Here is a 19472-nt window from a genome sequence, read left to right as displayed (position 1 = left end):
GAGGGCAACTTTGTGACCCAGGCAGTTCCTGTAGTACTCAAACTGTAACAGAGCACCACCTACGGAAAGGGGAGGTTCCGAGTTCCCTGCCTTATATCCCTCTTCCAGGATCCCCCCAGCTTAGTTGATAACTGCCATCGTGGACCATTTTAAATTCTAAGTGACCGGTTGGACCATTTTAGGACCAATCAGCCCATATGGTGCTGAATAATTAACTTGTGAGCTGATGGACACAGTCGGTTTGTTTTGCTGCCACCTTGGCCATCCTGTGATCCAAGTGTCAGTTATAAAAGGCTAGTGCTGGGCCTGCCATCAAGCCCTGCTGTCATCCCACAGCCTTCTGCGCTCTGGGCAGCGGGCAGGAAACTCCCACTCCGGCCCTCAGCTCACAACTAGGCTGGCTCCCAGGGGAGAACTGCCTTTAGGCAGCATCTTCTGGCCTGGTGATGGGTGTCTGGCGTCAAAATTTTAGAAACCAGACGGTGTGGCTGTGATGCTTCCCGCATTCCACCAAGTGGCCACAGAAAAGTGGGTTTGGTTTTGTTTTTGGTAAAGGCCTCATCCCAGTAGTGTAGGTCACTGTCGACCCTGGAGGTCACTTCTTAGTGGCTAGGACTCTCAGGCCCCCAGTCTAGGAGCCCCTGTGAGGTTAGATATGTCTTTCAGGAGCTTGATCCACTCATTCTGAGATGACCAAGGCTGTCCCTGTGAGTCGGTGGTTAGACATTGGTAACTCCCTTGTTTTTTCTCCCCATGTACAGTCATCTTGTGCACGGAGGCTCTTTGTTTAGTTCTCCTGGGTCCTGAGGGCTCATCCAGTGAGACCCTGTGCCTTTATAGATGAGGAATCAGACTGAAGGGCAGGGAGGACCACCAGCTCCTGAAGAGCAGGGCCAAGGAGGGAACTTCCCGCTCTTTAACCCGAGAGTCCCTGGCTTTCCCGTCTCAGCACATCCTGTCTCAGCATAACTGTCCTAGGTCACTTAGAAGATCCCCGGTTACGTGAGAGAAAACCCCCACATCATTTCTTAGTAAATGTAGCACCTCAGATTTAATGTCAGGGATCGTTGCCTTGAGAAACATCAGCCTGTGATAAAACAGCAGAAATCAGGGCGCCTCTCCCTCCTGCAGTGACCTCATAGAAATCAAGAGGTGTCCATGGTGTTATGAAAGGACAGCTGAGCCCACCCTTGCTGCAGCACCCCCATCTGCTTTTGCATGGCAGGCAAGCTAAGAGTGGTCTTTCCTTTTGTAAATGGTTAAAAAAAAAGTCAAAGGGCGAATAATATTTTGTGACGTGAAAATTACACGAAATTCAAATTTGGCCGTCGTCAAGCCTGTGCAGCCGCTTTCAGCCCTTGCGCCTTATCTGTGGTGGCTTCTGTACCACCAAGTAGCTGCCGCAGAGAAGGTGCCACTCGCAGAGTGGAAAATGTTTACTGTGGGACCCTTGGCTGCATCAGCTGGTGACCCATGACGTTGCAAATAGTGGGGTGGGACTCGAACCTGGGGCTGCAGCTTCCAGAGGGCCAGCCTGTCCTTGGTGCTTAAACAGTGGTTGGGGTTGGGAATGTCCTCTTTTATGGCAACTTCTTCATGCTTGAGACATCTAGAGTAGCCGGAAGCATTAGCTGTGGGGATGTGAGTGTTTGAGGGGGACTAATTAGCCGGGGAAGGGGAATATTGAGGATCTAACTGAGCAGTGTTCTGAGAAAGTTAAGCCTGTAGTGTTGTTATTTCAAATGAGCAGTGGCAATAAGACTTGGGGTGCTGGACACTTTGGGAACATTAACTATTAAAAGTTAATTAAAAAAACTATTAAGGAGTTCCCACTTAGGCATTGAGGCCATTATTATTTTGAAAGAGATTTTCCATCTGCCCCCATTTTCTTCCTAACACATTTTACCAGCAGATAACTTTCTGGTACCCTCCAAGCCATTTTTTTCTATTATTTTCTTTTCCTTGCATTATTGCTTTTTTCATAAACAAAAAGTCAGTTTGCTTCTAACCCTCTGTGATCACATGAGACCAAAAAACAAAATATAACCCAGAAAACCCAGTCAGCATCTGGCAATTGGGAAACGAAAAAAAAAAAAAAAAGCCAATTGGTTAGTGTTTCATCTTCCCGCTCCCCAAGCCATGTGGTAAAAGGGAAAAATTCCTGCAGGATCAAGTAGAATCCTAACAATTGAGGGTTGAGGCTAATTGTTTTGCCCCAGGAATCCCCAGGTTGCAGTGGCTCTCCTGAGCCAGTGGGACCCGCCGTGCCAGGCCTGGGTTATGCTGGGTGAGAAGATGAAAGCGCTACAGGCCTCACAGAGCATGCCTCCCGACTCCTGGACAAGTCTGTCCCTTCACCGGGACAACACCCAATTGCTAGTAGAGGAGGCACAGGCCCAGGAAAAATTTTCCAGGTCTGTCCGTCTCAAATGGCATCAGCTTGTCAAGCAAGCAGCTCAGTGTTCAAGAGAAAATGTGCAAAAGAATTTACCTTCATCATCTAGTTTCATTGCAGACAAGGGCAAACAACGCACACCATGTGAAGTACTTACAACTACTTAAAAAAAAGTGGGCATTGAAAGCTGTTCTTTGAGCAGGTTTGGATGGTAGAGGGTGGAGGAGGGGAAAGAGAAAAAAGTTAATCTGGGAGCAAATGTTTGAGCCCTTAATTAGAGGGGTGTAAGTGGGACGGAGAGAGGATGGCGGGTAACTTGTTAAAACAGTTTCCCCAGCACCAGCCGGAGGAAGGAAGGAAGGAAGGAAGGAAGGAAGCAAGAAGGAACAACTTCAAGAATTTTAATGGTTGTAATTAAGTACAGCAACTATGAATTGTTTAGGGGCTTAATTTAACCTTACTCAGGGAGGCTCCAAGTTGTGACTTGTTGGGTCCCCTGAATTTGGGTTATTTCTGTGGTCAGGGCAGTTGAAAACCTTCAGATGCCAGGGCACACCCGTCTGCATTTTCCAGAATTGTCCTAGGGCTGGCTTGCCTGGTCTCTGAGGTTGTGGGACAGTGGCAGGATGGTACCAGAGACTTGTGAGAGACACGCTGCCCTTTGTGGGCACATACAGGTTTGTGCACACACACACAGATACTGGAGAAGGAAGACAGAGGAAGCATCCCACAGCCAACTAAGTTCTCTCTCTTTCCTCCCATAGATCTATCTGATTCCACATTGTCTTACACTGAAACGGAGGCCACCAACTCCCTCATCACTGCTCCGGGTGAATTCTCAGGTTGGCATTTTCTTCCCTTTGGTATTGCCGTCACGTTGCACTGTATGGAAGGGGCAGGTGGTATGTGTGTGTGGTGGGGGTGGCTTGACCAAAGTCACTTAGTTCCCCCCACCCCCATTTTTTCCCTTTTGCTTCCACCCCTGGGAGGAGAAGGCTGCCAGTGTGGGCATCGCTGGTATTCTTGGGGCTAAGAACAGTTGGTATGAATGAGGCCTGCGGATGGTAACTTAAAGTGCCTGCTGCTCCACCCTTTCACCAGGATCAAAGCTGGGCACAACTCTCCATCCCTCATTTTACAAGGGTTTCTACTCTTCTAGCTGCCAAGAGGCAGCAAAATGCATGTGTTTGTATACATTTTTATCTTCCTGTCCCTGGTCTGGGGAAGTACTGAAGTGAAGGATCAGAAGAGGGGGGAGGAATGTGTAGAAGGAGTTTGGGGGAGGATCTGGCAGGCCAGGGGTTTGCCAAAGTCCAGACGTTTCCCTTTTTTTCCCTGTGCAGTGGCTCCTGGGCCAGAAAGCAGAGAACCCTGGGTTGGTGGGTTGGGACCTCCTATTCTTTGCAATTAAGAGTTGGCTATTCACACTCTGGGGGACTATCTTAATCAAGTTTTCTGTAAGAAACTAGAGGTTGGTGGTGATTTGGGTCACTGAGGTCCATTGGAATAATGGTGGGTGGTGTGTCCTACGAAGACAGCTTGTCGTCTAGCTCTGTGGCCAGTGGAAACCTCTGGAAAGATGTCATCATCAGTGCTTCCTACCAGGCATGGCCTCATCTCCATGGGAAGGCCACCCTCAGGGTGTATTTTATGTAGCTGGAGAGCACTGGCCTAGTCTGTCTGGATGGATGGGTGATGGTCTGATATCCCCATGTGTCCACTGTTAATATTGGAAAATCCTGTGTGTGGAGGTGCCTTCCAGTTTCATGGGGTTGAAGACATAGTCTCTTTTGGTCTTGGTCATCCTGAAGCAGACCTGGTGTGTAACTCGGAGTCGGGGAGGGGAGAGAAACTGACCCTGGAGCACCTGCAGTAGGTCCTCTCCCAATCTGGGAGGACTCCAGAGACCCTGGGGTCAGTAGGTTCGGCTGCCTTTAGGGTCCAGTGGTTCTGTGTTTGGGAGTCCCCTTCAGGGCCCAGTAGTCTTAGTGACTGGCTGGTGAGAAGGTCCCTGCTACTCTACTGTGATAAGGACTACGTGGTTCTTAGGAGAAAATTTGGCATGCAAGAGCTTGGAATTCTAAGGAACTGAAGAAACTGGGGAGGGAATTTGGGATTTCCCTGGGCGTTGGGAGGGAATTTGGGATTTCCCTGGGCAGGGAGAATGGATGAGGTCTGGTAGGTTTTGGACTGAGTTCCTGGTGGCAGTAGTAGGCAAGTGGGTCAGCAAGCCCCTCCTGGGAGTCCCACCTGTCCTGCCACTCTGGGAGCTCACTGTTCCTCTTGTCCCACTTATTTGTGCTGTGGGGATCTGAGAGCCTGCCTCCTGGGAGCTCACAGACTTAGGGCCTTGGTGGGTGTCACATTGCACAGGGCAAGGAGGGAGGCCCCATGGGGTGAGGAAAAGACCTAGAGGGGTGACCAGAATCACAGGAAAGGGGTAGGACAGAGCATGAGTCAGAGAGGTGAGTGGAGAGTATTAGGCCAGCTGGGCATTTGACCTTCAAATATAGATAATACTATTTTAGCTCTGGACAAGTTGACATTAATGGACACTTACCACTTTACTAAGTGATGGTCCTCTAGCTCATTGACTCTTGACCACAGCCAGAATGGATAGGATAGAATAGGATAGTAAGATAGATAGGATTTCCTGATTTTTTTTTTTTTTAAAGGTGAGGAAGCAGGCTCATCTCTGGTGGTAGCTGTCCAAATTCCTGAATTTTTGTAAGTGGCAGGTTTGGCATGTGATTACCTGCTCTCCTATCCCACAGTCCCAGCTAGTGTTCCATAGCAAGGGTGTCTCTCTCTGCTCCTTGGATCTAAGCCGGTGGAGGCCAGGGCAAGGGAGGTAGAGTGATCAAAACTGGGGGGCAACTTGTCCCGATTTAAGAGCCAGGGAAGGGGTTGGGGGCTGGTAGGAGACGGGGCGCAGCACATCCGTGTCACCATCAGGCAGACCTCACAGACATCCAGAGACCACCACAGCCATCTTGCCCAAGCCCCTCCAGCTCCCTGTGTCCTGAGGGGCTGTTGCGCCTGAGAACCCAGCTCCACTCAGTGTCTTGGGATTGACCTTGTGCTGGAGCAGGGTGTCTGCAGTCCCGGGACGGAGACCGCCCTTGTTTGTCTCCCACAATGACAATTCCAGTGCCCGGCCTGGAGGTGGCTATTTTTATCCAGCTCCAAGGTCTCTGTTTCATTTTCCTGTCCTGCTGTTGAGGCCACTTTGGGGAATGGTGGGGATTTTGAGGCTCAGCCACAGCTTGGGCAGGCGAGGACGTGTGGGTGGGCAGGGCGGGGGGCAGCAGACGGGAGATTATCTTGTTTCAGCTCCCTGCTGAACCATCGGCAGAACACGCTCATTTGATCTGTGCATTAGCTCTACATTTAGATACACAATGCCCACTACACACAGGAGTGAGCAGAAGTTCAGATGGGGCATGTGACTTTACCAAGATCACTCCAGGCTTCTCTAGAGGTGAAGACCTTTACCCCGAGGCTTCAGTGGGGTTTGGGTAAAACTGAAAACCTGGGAGTCCCATTTGGAGCCTCTTGAGAACCTTGACTCTGGTTTTCTCGTCTAACTCAGAGCTTGCCATGCTGCTCCTTGACTGACTAAAGCACTTTGAAACCATCCTTTTCCTCTCTATAACATTTTTCCCTTTTCCCCTTCCCTTGATTTCAGGTTAGTTTGGGGAGGAAAACGACATTAAGTTAAATTTATACTAAGGTGTGAATAGCTGATTGGTGATTTGAAGGCAAAATATGCTGTAATTCAATGAAATGTCAGATGAAGGGCCACGTGGAAATGGCCATTCAGAGGGAGGGGTGGGGGAGGAGGCAGGGCATGCTGGGGTCTAGGCTAGAAGACTAGATTCTGCATGACACGGGAGGTCCTTGCCCTGGGTGAGAGAAAGCGCAATCAGGCCAGGCTCTGTGCCGGGTGCCCAGTGAGCTAAGCCTGAAGTGGCAGGGCTGCTTTTCAAGCTAGGCCAGCCTTAGTTCATACAATGGAACTGGGGGTGGAACACTGGGTGGGCTTCTTTAGAATCAGTGACACCCCTCTAGTCTCTTAGTCTAGTGCCTATTGGATAAGTGTCCAAATGCTCTGTTAAGCACCTGCCATGTGCCAAGTATGGTCAGAATGTCATGGGGACATTCTGACTTTGGATGTGTATACTAGTGCTTGGAGTTGTTGGTTTCTTAAGAGCTGTGCCAACGTGGGGGTCAGGGGCATGGCGGGGATGACGCTGGCCCTCATTTTAAAGAGAAAACCTGGGGTAGCCAGGACCACACAGAGTCAGAGGTTCAGCTGAAAGTGGTGTGCTTTCTCCACCAACTAGATTGTATGGTCCTTGAGGGCACAGATCATTCTTTAGGGTTCTTGAGTTCTGTTTGCTAAAAGGTTGTGAATAGAGGCCCAGAGAAGCCAGAAGAGTGGCTGAGAGGCGCACAGCAAGCATCAGCAGGTGGGGCCCTGTCACAGCCGAGGTGGGTCTGTGCCGTCAGCCCACCTGCCCCTCTCCTCTCAGCGGTCCCTGCAGAGTTACCCTTTGACTTGCAGACTTGCGCTAATACTCATCATCAGTGTCTGCAGAAGCCGGAAGAAAGGAGTATGTTGGCGCAGTATTGTTAACGGCTGCTTCCTGAGTCGAGGACCCAGTCCTGCTGTCCTTGGATGCCCTCATCTGACACGAGCCAGCAGCACCACATTCTCAGAGGTGCTCAGTTAACTTTAGTCCAGTTAGCCTGTGCTTAGCCTCTTTGGCCCGGTGGGGTGAATAGTGTGGACTCTACGCCCACAGGCCTAGGATACAAGTCCCGGACTGCCATTTTCTAATTGTGTGACTTTGGGACACCGTTAACCACTCTGTCCCTCAGTTTTCTGACCTATACAATGGGGATAACAATAACATGTCCCTGTGGTGAGGGCTAACTGAGGTCATGCCTGTCAGCTAAGGCTTGGCACATGGCATGTGGCACATGGTAGGTGTGGTCACTATAGTATAAGGGACTCTGCGTTTAGGGTGGGGACACAGATGAAAGTCATAGCATCTCTGCCTTCCGGGTCCTCACAGACAGATAATAATGAGAAATGGCATAGGAGTTAGAAGGGGTTAGTGTTAGGCTCTTGGTGTGATAGGGAGACCACCCAGGAAGACCTCCTGAAAGAGGTGATATCCAAGCTGGGTTTTATAGGACAAATGGGGGTCAATCAAGAGACAAGATTGGGGGTGACATCTTCATGCAGAAGGAGTCATATGTACGAAGGCTCAGACAGAAAACAATCTGATGTTGAGAAACCAAACGAGTTTAGAGGACTAGAAAGCAAAGCTTTGGTGGGAGAAGAGCACGGGAGGCGAGGGCCTGGGGAATCATTCTTTTTTAAATCCTTGCACAATAATTTACAGAGCATGCAAGGAAGTGGCCAACTCAGTGAATTGTCACACCTGGGAAGGGGCACGACCTGGATGACATGTCTGTCACTTGGTGGTACCCAATGCTGTCACATGGCCTGTGGGTCTGGGGTGCTGAGGGAGAGATCTAGAAGAGGTAGCAGGAGGCAGGGGGTGAAGTTTTAGCTAAACAGGGGATTCACTTGGCTTTGGAGAACGGAAAGGGTATTTTATCTGGAGCTAGGGGCAGATGGTGCCCTCACACTATTGAACTTGAACCTGGATTGGTCCCCAAGGATCTGATCCCCAAGAGGAGTCCCTTGGTGTGGCTGGTGCCTACACTGGAGTCAGGCTCCAGTCTAGAGGTTGTGGACAGAACATCGGACTGTTGCAGAGCACCCAGGCCAGGATCAGCTTGTCATTTCCAGCTCAGAAATGGCCCCGGCCTCCTGGCTTCCTCCCTGCAGGGGTGGATGAGGAGGAGCACTCACCTCCAGTTCCAGAAACTGTGGCATTTGGAACATGGCCTCAAATTTCCTCCATGTGTTTCTTTAGCTTTGACCAGCCAAAGTAGGGGGAAAAGTCTACTTTCCTTCTTAAAACTTGATCTCTCACAAAGGGACCCATATTTCCTGAACTGGTTGGTTAAGGCTGGAGTAGAGATGGTAATGGTCGGGGTGGGAGGGACTCAGGTGACTCCTTGGAGGATGAAATGGTGTGGCCAGTGGGTCTGGGGAAGGGGGCTTTACCAGAAGGTTTTCTGGAAGCCGTGTGGGCTGGTGAGTGGTGCCCAGGGTCGCTTCCGGGCTTGGCATTGCCCTTGTACCCACTGTGTGGCTTCAGGTAAGCTTCTCACTGCTTTGAGCTTAGTTTTGGGGGTCATTGGGCCATAATGCTGATGAGCTCCAGGTTGGGGGAATCACAGCTTCTGGGATTTGGAGGGTTTGGCAGAGAACTGGGATTTCTGGCCTACAGCATTTTAGTTACTCATCCTTGTTCCAAAGCAAAACCTTGGTCTGGGGCAAGACCATGTAGAGGTAAGCATTAGTGAGCTGTGTGCATGTGCATGCACGTGGAACACACACAAAAGCACACACCCTCACCCTCATCCCAGAGCACTAATGCTTGGAGACTGGACTGGTAGTACAATGATAAGTAAATCCACGGACCAGGTTTTACACCCGCCTAGGCTCCTGACAAATGACCCTGGGACTGGTGTGTTTCCTATCTCTACTTTGGATGATGAGTCAATGTTCTGAACATTTATTAAGAACTACTACACACCAGTGGCAGGTGGTAAAAAAGGTAAAGAAAGCCTGGAAGTTGGGTCCTCCCTGGTGGTACAGTGGGTTAAAGAACGGCACTATGAAGCTACCCACAGCCACTGCAGCATGAATTTGATTCCTGGCCAGGGAGGTGACCTACATGGCACAGCGGACCTCTCCTGACCCGCCCGCTGCTCCCCTCAGCAGTGTGTTTCAGTTGAGCTGCCTGTTCTGCTTCCCGCTCTGTCTTTGGTGAATCCTCTCACCCCCCTGCACCTCTGGCCTGTACCCCAGCTTTTACATGCATAAATAAATAACTTTTAAAAAAAAAGAAAGCCTGTAACATCTGTTTGGGGAATGATAGTCTGGTAAACAAGGACTGTGCTGAGTGCTGTGGAGTTGCGGATAAGGCCAGCACCAGCACTGTGTCAAGAACAGGTGGGGTGAGGATGGGAGTGTTCAAGGAAAGCGTCAGGGAGGAAGTGATTCCGAATTGGGTTTGTGCAGTGACTAGGCGTATTCCAGGGTGTAGACAGCCTGTCAGATGGAAGGAATAGCTCTGCAAAAGCAGGGAGGTGTGCCGCGGCACCGTGTGCTCTAAGAGTTGGTGTCTAGAAGGTTCATATGTGAAAGACAGGCGAATAGGGAAAAAACAACTCTGGAAAAAAAGGGCTGGGGCAGAGGATTTGTGGTGACTGGGACCAGGGAACTCTGGGCATTCTGCTCCTAAAGGGGCTGTGGGCCCTGTGTGGCATCCAGCACAGGACCTCCATAACAGGAGACCATGGCGGAATGAATGAATTTTGGCCTGTGACCAAGAGATTGAGAGAAAGAGAAGCATCTAGACAGAAAGATCACAATACATTTAATAATCACAGGTAGCTCAGCTCTGTGCCAGGTACTCTTAAGTCCCATAGACATATTGTCTCGTAGGCTCTGGCCAACAACCCTACCAGATAGCCACTTTTATTATTGAAGTTCAAAAGCAGGAAACTGACATCCAGAGAGGTTAAGTAACTTGCTTAGGGTCCCTAAGTGTTGCTTAGGGTCTCCTGAACAGCAGTAGAGCAGGGATCAGGCCCAGGCAGTCTGACCTCTGGTGGTTCCCCAGTGATTAGCACGGTGCTCTCTCAGCGCCCTGGGAGATGTGGGGCTCACATGGCCCTTGTCTTCTTTGGCTTCTGTGTCTCTCGGTTCCTGAGATTCAGATGAACAGCTGACACCAGGCCCCAGAGCAGCTCTGCTCAGAGGATGGTTGCTGGGTGAATAAATGAATGGTCATGGAGATGGTGGGTGAGCCAGCTTCTCGAGGAGGCTGCTGGGCCCAGGGGGTCCTGTGCCAGTCTGGGACTGTTTGGGCCAGAAGCAGATGGTCCCTCCCTCTCCTTGTGCCTCAGGCTGCCTACGTCACTGGGGGAACCAGCAGCTTTTCCAAGGAGACCTGAAATTCCAGAAAACTCACTTGGCTGCATCCAGCCTAATCACAACCATCTGTCTGCCTGGCTGCATGGCTGGCCCTCCTCCTATCCCCGCTGGCACGCTTTCCCTGGGCGTCTGTAACAATCGGGAGCCATGCTCAAAAGTTTCCTTGTCAGGGTAAAGTGTCTGTTGCCAAGAGCTCCTTCTTTGATGCAGAAAATATATCCTGAAGGTACTTTGTCAGATGTTTTTATATTAAACATTCTCCCTCCATGGCCCTGGGCCGCTGAGGGCAGCGGAGATGCATCACTTTTCCAGTTGCCCTTTGTGGAAAGAATTCCTGGTGTTCTTGGGTCTTTTCCCCAAGAGCACCCTCTGCCCCCTGCAGGGCTGGCATGCCCTCCTCCTTCACCAACCCTCCCCCCACAAGCCAGAAGAGGGTAAGGAGCCTCTGGCCTGAAGGAGGCGTGCTGCCCTCACCCCATGGTAGAAATTTCTGTGCTTGGAAAAACAGAGATCTCATGTCTGGTGTGGACATCAGAGCCACCACCCCAGACTGCAAGGTGAATCATCACTGAGACTTTAATTGATCTGTAAAAGGAGTGGTGGGAGGCTGGGAGCCATTTTAATCTCTGTGAATCGCCCTGGACTGTGCCAACCTGGACAGAGCCAGGAGAAGCTGGGCTGTGGAACCTTCAGTGCCAGGTGGGGACAGGGTGTTCCATAGAGCCGTAAGTGGGGGCTGGGCTGGGCTGGACACTGCAAGTTTCCTCTACGGCCTTGGGCAGATGTGGTCAGTGGGAAGTGTTAGGAGAGGAACAGAGGTACAGGATGCAGCTGCCCATGCTCCAAATCTGGCCTCTTAGGCTGAGGGGGGTGAAATGGGGTACCTAGCCAACACCTCTGTAGATAGACTGCCTTCTCACCCTCGCAGGATGTGTGTGCCCCAGGGTGTCCCAAAACTGCAACTCCCTCACCATCTTCCTTTCTCCACACCTTCTTCAGCCCACCCATTCACTGTCTGTGTCCAGCACTGAGGGGCACACTCCCTGGACCCACTGCCCGGTCCCTACCTTCCCCCCCAGCAGCTGGGTGGTCTTCCAGAAACCACAAATCTGTTCTGGGGCATAGGTTCGTCCCTTCTGGGTCCCAGCATAGGCAGGGTCAGCCCCCAGCTCTAGCGTCAGGGTCAAAGAAGAGGGGATACCCACTGTTTCCAGAGCCAGGATTTCAGGCTGCTCTCTGAGGGTGGAACACAGGCTTTCCCTACCTCACACCCATCTCAGGGCCTGTCAGCCAGGAAGTGTAGGGATTTTGTTAGTGATTCTCAAGGGCTCCTCAAAAACCACGTTTTATAGAGGCGCTGTCAACTCTCAGCTCATCTTCTCATGCCCAAGGACACCCTCATTGGGTTGTAGGGGAGCCGAACTTCTGGGTTTTTCATTGCTCTTAGACCAGAGAGAGGAGCCGAGGAGATCTTGGGGAAGCAGACCTCTGTCTCTTCCCTGGCTGCCCAGCTGCCTGCCCTCTGTCTCACAGGGCAAAGGCTAGGGCAGACCCCAGGGCCATCTACCTCTAAACGTGGTGCAGCACCTGCCTGGGGTGTCCTAACTGTCTTGCTTTTTGCTGGTGGCCTTGACCTGCTTTCACCCACCTTCTCCATCTGTCGTTCCAACTCATTGTCTTGTTAACTCTCTCTGCACATTAAAGTCCTCTGAAGAGACTGTAACATGCTCAGATCCCATTTCAAAAATGGTTGAGGTGGGGCTGAGCTTCCTGTTTTCTTTCGGTTCCTCAGATGATTGTGGTAGGCAGCTGGGGCTGGCAATCCAGATGTGGGTGGACCTAGACGAGGCCTAGTGTGTCCAAGCCAGCTTCCCCTCAAGGCAGGAGCCTTTCCTGTACCAGGGCCCAGCCTGCACTGATTGTGTCTGGGGGTGGGCTCACATACCCCTTCTTCTTTGACCTTGACGGTAGACCTGGGAGTGACCCTGTCCATCCTGCCACCCACCCAGGGCAGAACTTGAGGCTCAGAGTGGATGTGTGGAAGACCTCGCAGCTGCTGGGACCTGACATTGGGTCCAGGGAGCATGTTCTTTGGTGCTGGGCCTCCCTGGCTCGAGTGCCTTCAGCTGCCATGTGCGTTTGAGGGTTAGCAGTACATGAGTACTAGGTCACCAGGAGCAATACACATTTGGTTCTTACCACAATGGCTGAAGAGGGTAGGGGTGTAATTTCCAGTTTTCAGGCTAGAAAACTAAGTGTGGGCGGTGGTTGATGTGACCTGTTCAATGACCCTGAGGTGGGGGCCAGCACTGACCAGTACCTTCGTGAGGACACTGTGGTTTTCATCTTCTGCAGGATGGTTCTCTGTTCACAAAGGCAGGGGGCAGCTGTGCCCAGGGCCCGACATCCTCCTTGTGGCCTCGATATCTCCTTTGGGTCAGAACAACTTTACAAAACAATAAAAAGAGCCAATCAGCTCTGCTCAGCCCTGCTTCTGAGAGTGTGGAGTGATGGGCATAGATGGTATTAGGGGACCCAAAAAGCCAGGGGTGGGAAACTCGGGCTTTGGTGGCCAGACAGACCTGCCGTCTCTACCCCTTAGCTTCCCTTTGGCAGCCTGGCCTCCACCTCTGACGGGGCTTGGCAACACCTCATACATGCCATGGAGCTCCCACATGGATTGTGGGTAGCATAGCGCCTGCAACACACTTTACTTTCAGTGAACAGTAATTATAGTCAAGTGGTGATCAAGTGTTAGCACAAGCAATCAGCTTGCGCGGAGGAGAGGCTAGGCAAGGTAGGGCCTTCTCAGGAAACATGGGATCTGATCTGACCCTGGTGAGGCAAGGCAGATGCTCTTTCCTGATGAACTGGTGGACTGGGCAGTGGCCACTGTCTGGGCAGCTGCAGGGTTCCTGGGAGCCGGCTGGACCCGAAGGAGGCGAAGGCTGCACCAGGCTGAGAGGGAAAGGGGGCCTTAGTGTAGGTAGCTGCCGAGCAAAGGCACAGAGGTGTGAAGAGGCTTGTTCTGGGCAGGACAGTAGTCCTGGCCTTGAATGCCTCTTCAGGGTGGGCTTGACTTTTTTCTTTGGTGAACCGTGGCTGGTGTCTCAGAAATATTTTTGATTGATATTTGGGTTGACCTTTGCCTTGGAGAGTAGGTTTGAATGTGCCAAAAGTGTAGAGAATTTTTTTGTTTGTTTAATGTAAATATTATATTGTGTGTGGAAAAGCAGATGCATCACCAGTGAAAAAATAACCCAGACTGGCCATATTTGTGTAACTGCACCCCAGATCTTGAACAGAATGGGCCTTCTCAGTCCCTTCTTGTCACTCCCACACCCCCTATGGGCAACTGAACACCATCCTGACTCTGAACATTGGCTTTCTTGTTTTTGGACTTTGTGCAAATGAAGCTATAGGTTTTACTTCCTCTTTCGTATTGAGCTATAATTGACACACAAGACTATTCTTTTTAGGCACACAGTGTCAGGATTTGATATATGTGCCTGTTGCCGAACGATGACCACAATTAGTCAGCACCCATCATCTCACAGTTACGCTTTTTTCCTTGTGATGACAACTTTGAACATCAGCCTGTTTTCTTAGCGACGTTCAATTACAGAATTGCCTACTCTACTCACCATTGCTGGAGAGTGCATCACCAGGACTTTCTAATCTTATAACTAGAAATCTGTATCTCCTGAGCCCCCCCTCCCCCACTCCACTTCTGTCACCTACCAGACCTGTGGGCTTTCTCACTAAACAGGGGCTCCTCAGGATGTCACCAGCTCCTCTGCTTGTTCATTCATTCTGGGCAATGTCCTCAGCGTACATGCCGGCGACTGTCCTGGTCTCATGCATCCATTCTACTCAGGGAGCTCCCAGCTTCTGCCTCTTATCCTTGATGTTATAATAACATTCTTGGACAAATCTTCCTGTGTACATAGGACACACTTCTTGGATTTATACCTGGGAGTGGAATTTCTGGGCTGTGCATTAAATATGTGTTCAGCTTTATTCCATGCTCTGCCACACTGGTGTCCAAGATCACAGCATTGAGTCAGAAATACTTTTGGGGAGGTTGGTTCATTCCATCCATTTTAACAGCTGAGATCCTGAGAAGGGCACTGCCTGCCCTTGGTCCGACAGCTCCCAAGTGGCAGAGTCTGTCTAGACGTGGGGTCTCCTCAGGGCCTCTCCATATGGAGGATGAAGTTGGGTCCTCTATACCATATACCACCTCTTCACTCCACCCTTGGGGCAGGGTTTTAGCTCTCTGTCCTTTCCGAAGGCCCGTGCAGTGCACTCTGGGAAAAACAAAAAGGAGAAAAGAGTGAAAGGAAACCAAACATTGGAAAAGAAGTGTGTTTCCAATAAACTGGGCCTTTCACCGGTAGCCAAAACATTACATTCCTATACCCCGGGAGCAGCCGGTTTGCCTCTCCGGGCTGTAAATCTTGCTGGGTTTTGGGTCGGGGCATGCACATAGTTCCCGGGACACACAGACAGGCAGTGTCATTCAAGGCTTTGGGTCCCGGACTTGGGGGTGACACGTCACTCTTTTTTCAGGGGGTTGGCTTAACGCTAGTGGGGACTCCTTATAGCAGGACACCTAGGCCCTTCTGAGGGAGCAGGATGTGAGTTGCCGAAAGAGATTTTCTATGTATGCCCACCCCCTCCCTTTCTTGGGTGCTTTGATGGGTTTGAGGTGTTTATAGGCTTGATTCATGACCCAGTTACCAGGGTTTTCCACGGAAATAACTTATTAAAGGGGCCGTGCACACAGCAACATTGAAGTCTGCAGAAGGGTGCGCATCAAAGGAGGCCGGCGGCCCAGCCTGTCAGCATTTCACTGGCCAGGAGGCCAGGGAGGGGGCGGTCCTGGGCTGCAGGAAAAACACTTGGGCTTAAGAAAACACTCCCCAGACAAACCCAAATTCAGATCCATGGAAAAAAGAAGGGGGAGTGAAAGCCCGGGATCCCAGGCCAGTCCTCCATCCTATCCTCCTGCCCCAGATGTGGGGACACATGTGGGTGCCCAGCTGACGCTTGGTCTCAGACTTTCTGCTGTTAAGCCTGTGCCTCCCCTTGGCTCAGGGCTGTTCTTTGGAAGGAAATACGAAGGCTCCACACTGCCTGCTCCCTTTTACCTGAGACAATAAGGGAGAAGCTAGGGGTAGAGGGATTTTCTGTTTCCCATCCTGATAGCTCCTTTCCTTTGATTTAATTATATCTGCTTTATAAGATTTGAGGTTCACTAATGGCCTCCCTTTTCCAGGAAGTCTTCAGGGATTGCACAGTCTATAGTAGCTTGTCTCTTTTCTGAATTTTCTGTGGTTTCCATCTCTTAGGTTGCTCCTTTACGTGGATTCACATAGCATTAGCTTATACACTGTCCCAAACTAGACTGAATCCCAGGTGTGCTTCTGCCCTTATGGGAGATAATTGAGAAACTGGTGACTCTGGCACCTGAAATTGCCTGTCCCACCCAGGAAGACAGGATTTGGAGCCATTTCCCAAATTCAATCCAAGCTCTTTCACAATACTGTAATAGCAGTAGGAGTGATAATAATGATGGTTAGTGTTTGAATGCAGAGCATATGGTATACTGTCCATGCTTCTTATTCCTTAAACCTATTTATTTTCAAAAAGGTAGGCTGTCATTATCCTACCTCTTTTGTAAAATGAGAAAAACTGAGACTCAGAAAGGAGAGGTCCTTTGCCCAGGGCAACGAACAAAATAAGTGACGGAAGCTGGATTTGAACTCTAGGGCTGTGTCCTTGGATAAGTCACTTTACCTCTTTGCTGGGGAATCACCCCCAAATTCTGTCAGTGATAGCACAGACTGGTTGGAGAAATAAGACAGACTCACAGGGCAGGATATGGTTTGTTGTTTTGGTTTTATAAGCTATAATATATAAATTTTTAAAGTGCATGAGTCTATTGATTTTGACAGTTCATGTAACATTATCACATAATGGAAGTACAGAACATTTTCATCACCTCCCCAAAATTCCTTAATGCCCCTTTGGTCAGCCCCTACCCCAGCCCCTAGCTGCTGGCAACTGCCAGTATGGTTTTGTCTTTTATAGTTTTGTATTTTCCACAATGTCCTACAAGTGTAATCATCCACTGAGTAACCTTTTCTACTTTTTTTTGTTTTTACTCCTGATACTTTGAGATTTTCCCATGTTGCTGTATGGAGAGACGTTTGAGTTGTTTACAGTGTTTGGGGTTGTAAATTTGTGTTCAGATATTTGTGTGAACATAAGTTTTCAGTTCTCTTGGGTTCCTAGGAGTAGAATTGCTAGGTCTTTGAGTAAAGGTTGATAAAGACTCCTAAAACTTCATAAAAACCTGCCAAACTGTTTTCCATCCTTGTGTGGCTTAATTTGTGGTAACATCAGGGCTGTGAAGTGCCTGCTCCACTCCCCTACCAGTGCTTGGATTGGCGTGGTCTGTTTCCTTTGAGTTATTCTAATAGATGTGTAGTGGGACCTCCTTGTGGCCTAATTCACATTTCCCTAATGCCTATTGACTTCAAGCATCTTTTGATATGCTAATTTGCCATCTGTATATCTTCTTGGGTGCAATCTGTTTAGACCTTTACACATTTTCTCTTACTGGATTTCTTTCTTACTGCATTTTGAAACTTGTTTGGATATGCTGGTTTCTGATTCATGTTGTGAATCTTTCCTCCAGCCGGTGACTTGTCTTTTTCATTTTCACCAGTGAAGTCTTTTGCAGAACAGAGGTTTTTAACTTTGCTGAAGTCCTGTGGGCCATTCGTTTTCTTCTCACGTGCTTTGTGTCACATGCAGAAGTCTGCCAAATGCAAGGTCACAGAGACTTTCTGTTATGGTTTTCATAGAAGTTTTATAGCTTAAAGTTTGACATGTAAGGTTACAACTCATGCTGAATTATTTTTTGTATAATGTGGGAGATAAAGGCCTAGGTTCATTTTTTTCCCAGTATGCTGATCCAGTTGAAGTTCTAGTACCCTTTGTCAAAACAACTGCCTTTTCTCTTGTGAATTGTATGTCGAATCCTCTTGTCGAAAATCACTTGGTCATAAACATGTGTTCTCTTCCTGAACCTATTCTGAGTCATTGTGTCAATCCTTTCACCGGTACTGCACCCGAGTTCACGGATACTGCTCTTGGTTTTGCCGATACTGTCTTGATTACTGGAGCTTTACAGTATGTTTTAGAAACTGTAAGCCTTCTGACTTTGTTCTTTTTCAGAGTTGTTTTGGCTGTTCTAGGCATTTGCATTCTCAATTGATTTTAAATCAGCTTTTGAATTTGACACAATGTCCTACCGGGGTTTTGATTGTAATAGCATTGAGTCTATAGCTACTGGTTTGGGCAGAATCTACACCTTGACCAGAGTCTTCCCCTTTGTGAATATGGTATGTCCATGTACTTGGGTCTTGAATGTCTCTCATTGATATTTGTGGTTTACAAAATACAAATCTTGCACATTAGTGTTAAATTTATACCAGTGTAGTTCACATTTTTTGGTACTGCTGTAAAACACTTTCTAATTATTTATTACTAGAATATAGAAGTAAATTTTGTATTTTAAGATGATTCATACAATACATTATAATGTCTTGGGTATTTGGTGTTGGGTGCCATGTTTCAGAGGAAGACAGGCAAAGTGGAGAAATTGTTTTTCTTCTGGACTCTCAGATCACTTTGGCCCCATAAGCTCCCCAAACAGTCTGATATGAATTTATTTATGGAGACTCATGTGGCATCCTGGATTTGCGCCTCAGCTCTTAGATGTCGGTTTCCTGTCTATGAAACGGAATGCCTTGGAAAAAACTGATCAGATGATCTGAAGAGGTCCTTCCCAGTTCTGAGCCTTGTATATACATAGGCTGCAAGATGAAGATTTGAAAGAGACCGTTTCTTTACCTTGGGGAACCCTTATTTCACAGGACAGAGAGGGCGCTTTCTTGCACTTACGTGGGGTTGATCTAAAGCAACCCTGATTTAGATGGGAGTGACAGCCCAACGCGGAGCCTCCAGCCAGGAGGGAGGAGGAAGAGATCGGAGAGGTGGCCATAGGGACCAGCATCCAGGAGGCCACTGGGAGCTGTGACCCTCACAAGTGGTCACTTCACTTTTGGCTGTTTTCAAAGTACGAAAGCACCGTGCTTAGAAATGTGCGTTTTGGCTGACCTCTTCCGAGTGTGCAGTTTAAAAGGCCTTTGTAACTCTTTGGTTTGGAGCCAAGTCTGGGCATGGCTGGGGGAAAACACTGGAACCCATTAGTGCTGTTGTAGTCACTCTCCCGCTGGGGGCTGGGGGGTGAGGGTTGGTGGTGGTGGTGGAAGCAGCTTCCTCTTGATTTGCTTACTGCACACAATGCAGGAACCTGAAGGGTATGGAGCAGGGAGGAGAGAAGGGCAGACAAGAGCCTCCTGCCTGGCCTTTCTGATAGTGCCAGGAGCAGCTCACCAAATACCCCATTGGCTTTGGTTTCCATGACACCTCTGAGTTGTCTTCCCATTTTACAGATCTGAAGAAATTAGGGCTCCTCGAGTTTCATTTATCAGAACTCTATTGAGGTTCTGGACTCAAAACCTGGTATGACAGGTAGGAGCTGCCAGTCAGTGCAGGGTTTCCACTGGGGTGATGAAAAGTTTTGGAAGTGGACAATGGTGATGGCCACACAACATTGTGAATATACTCAGTGTCACTGAATTGTACATTTTAAAATGGTTAATATTAAGTTATGTGTCTCACCACGATCCTTTTGTTTGAAAAGTTTATGTGTCCATTCACCCATCCTTTCTCCCTTGCCATAGCAGGCTCTTTGGCATGGGAAGTTGGGCCCTAGGGCTGTGCCTCCTTGTTAACAAGTCCAGGCAATGGTGGGACAGGCCTTTGGTCAGTGGATAAGCAGGGTTAATCTTTCCATTCTCTGTTAGAATAGAGAGACGCGTAGACGAAAGAGGTGGGAGTGAGTAGCCG

The 19472-nt window shown here is 49.3% G+C and overlaps 1 protein-coding gene across 1 annotated transcript in view; it reads left to right on the top strand.

Moving 5' to 3' along the window:
• Positions 1 to 19472, top strand: part of SMAD6 (SMAD family member 6) — a 72286-nt gene that overhangs the window by 10467 nt on the left and 42347 nt on the right. The window contains exon 3 of the mRNA XM_004687648.2: positions 3160 to 3237. Within this exon, the coding sequence (XP_004687705.1) occupies positions 3160 to 3237 (78 nt within the window). The remainder of the gene's footprint in view (positions 1 to 3159; positions 3238 to 19472) is intronic.

The sequence above is a fragment of the Condylura cristata genome, unplaced genomic scaffold (assembly GCF_000260355.1).
Source record: "Condylura cristata isolate star-nosed mole 26May11 unplaced genomic scaffold, ConCri1.0 scaffold00023, whole genome shotgun sequence".
In the NCBI taxonomy this organism is placed as follows: Eukaryota; Metazoa; Chordata; class Mammalia; order Eulipotyphla; family Talpidae; genus Condylura; species Condylura cristata.
This window is presented reverse-complemented; position numbering and strand designations above follow the sequence as displayed.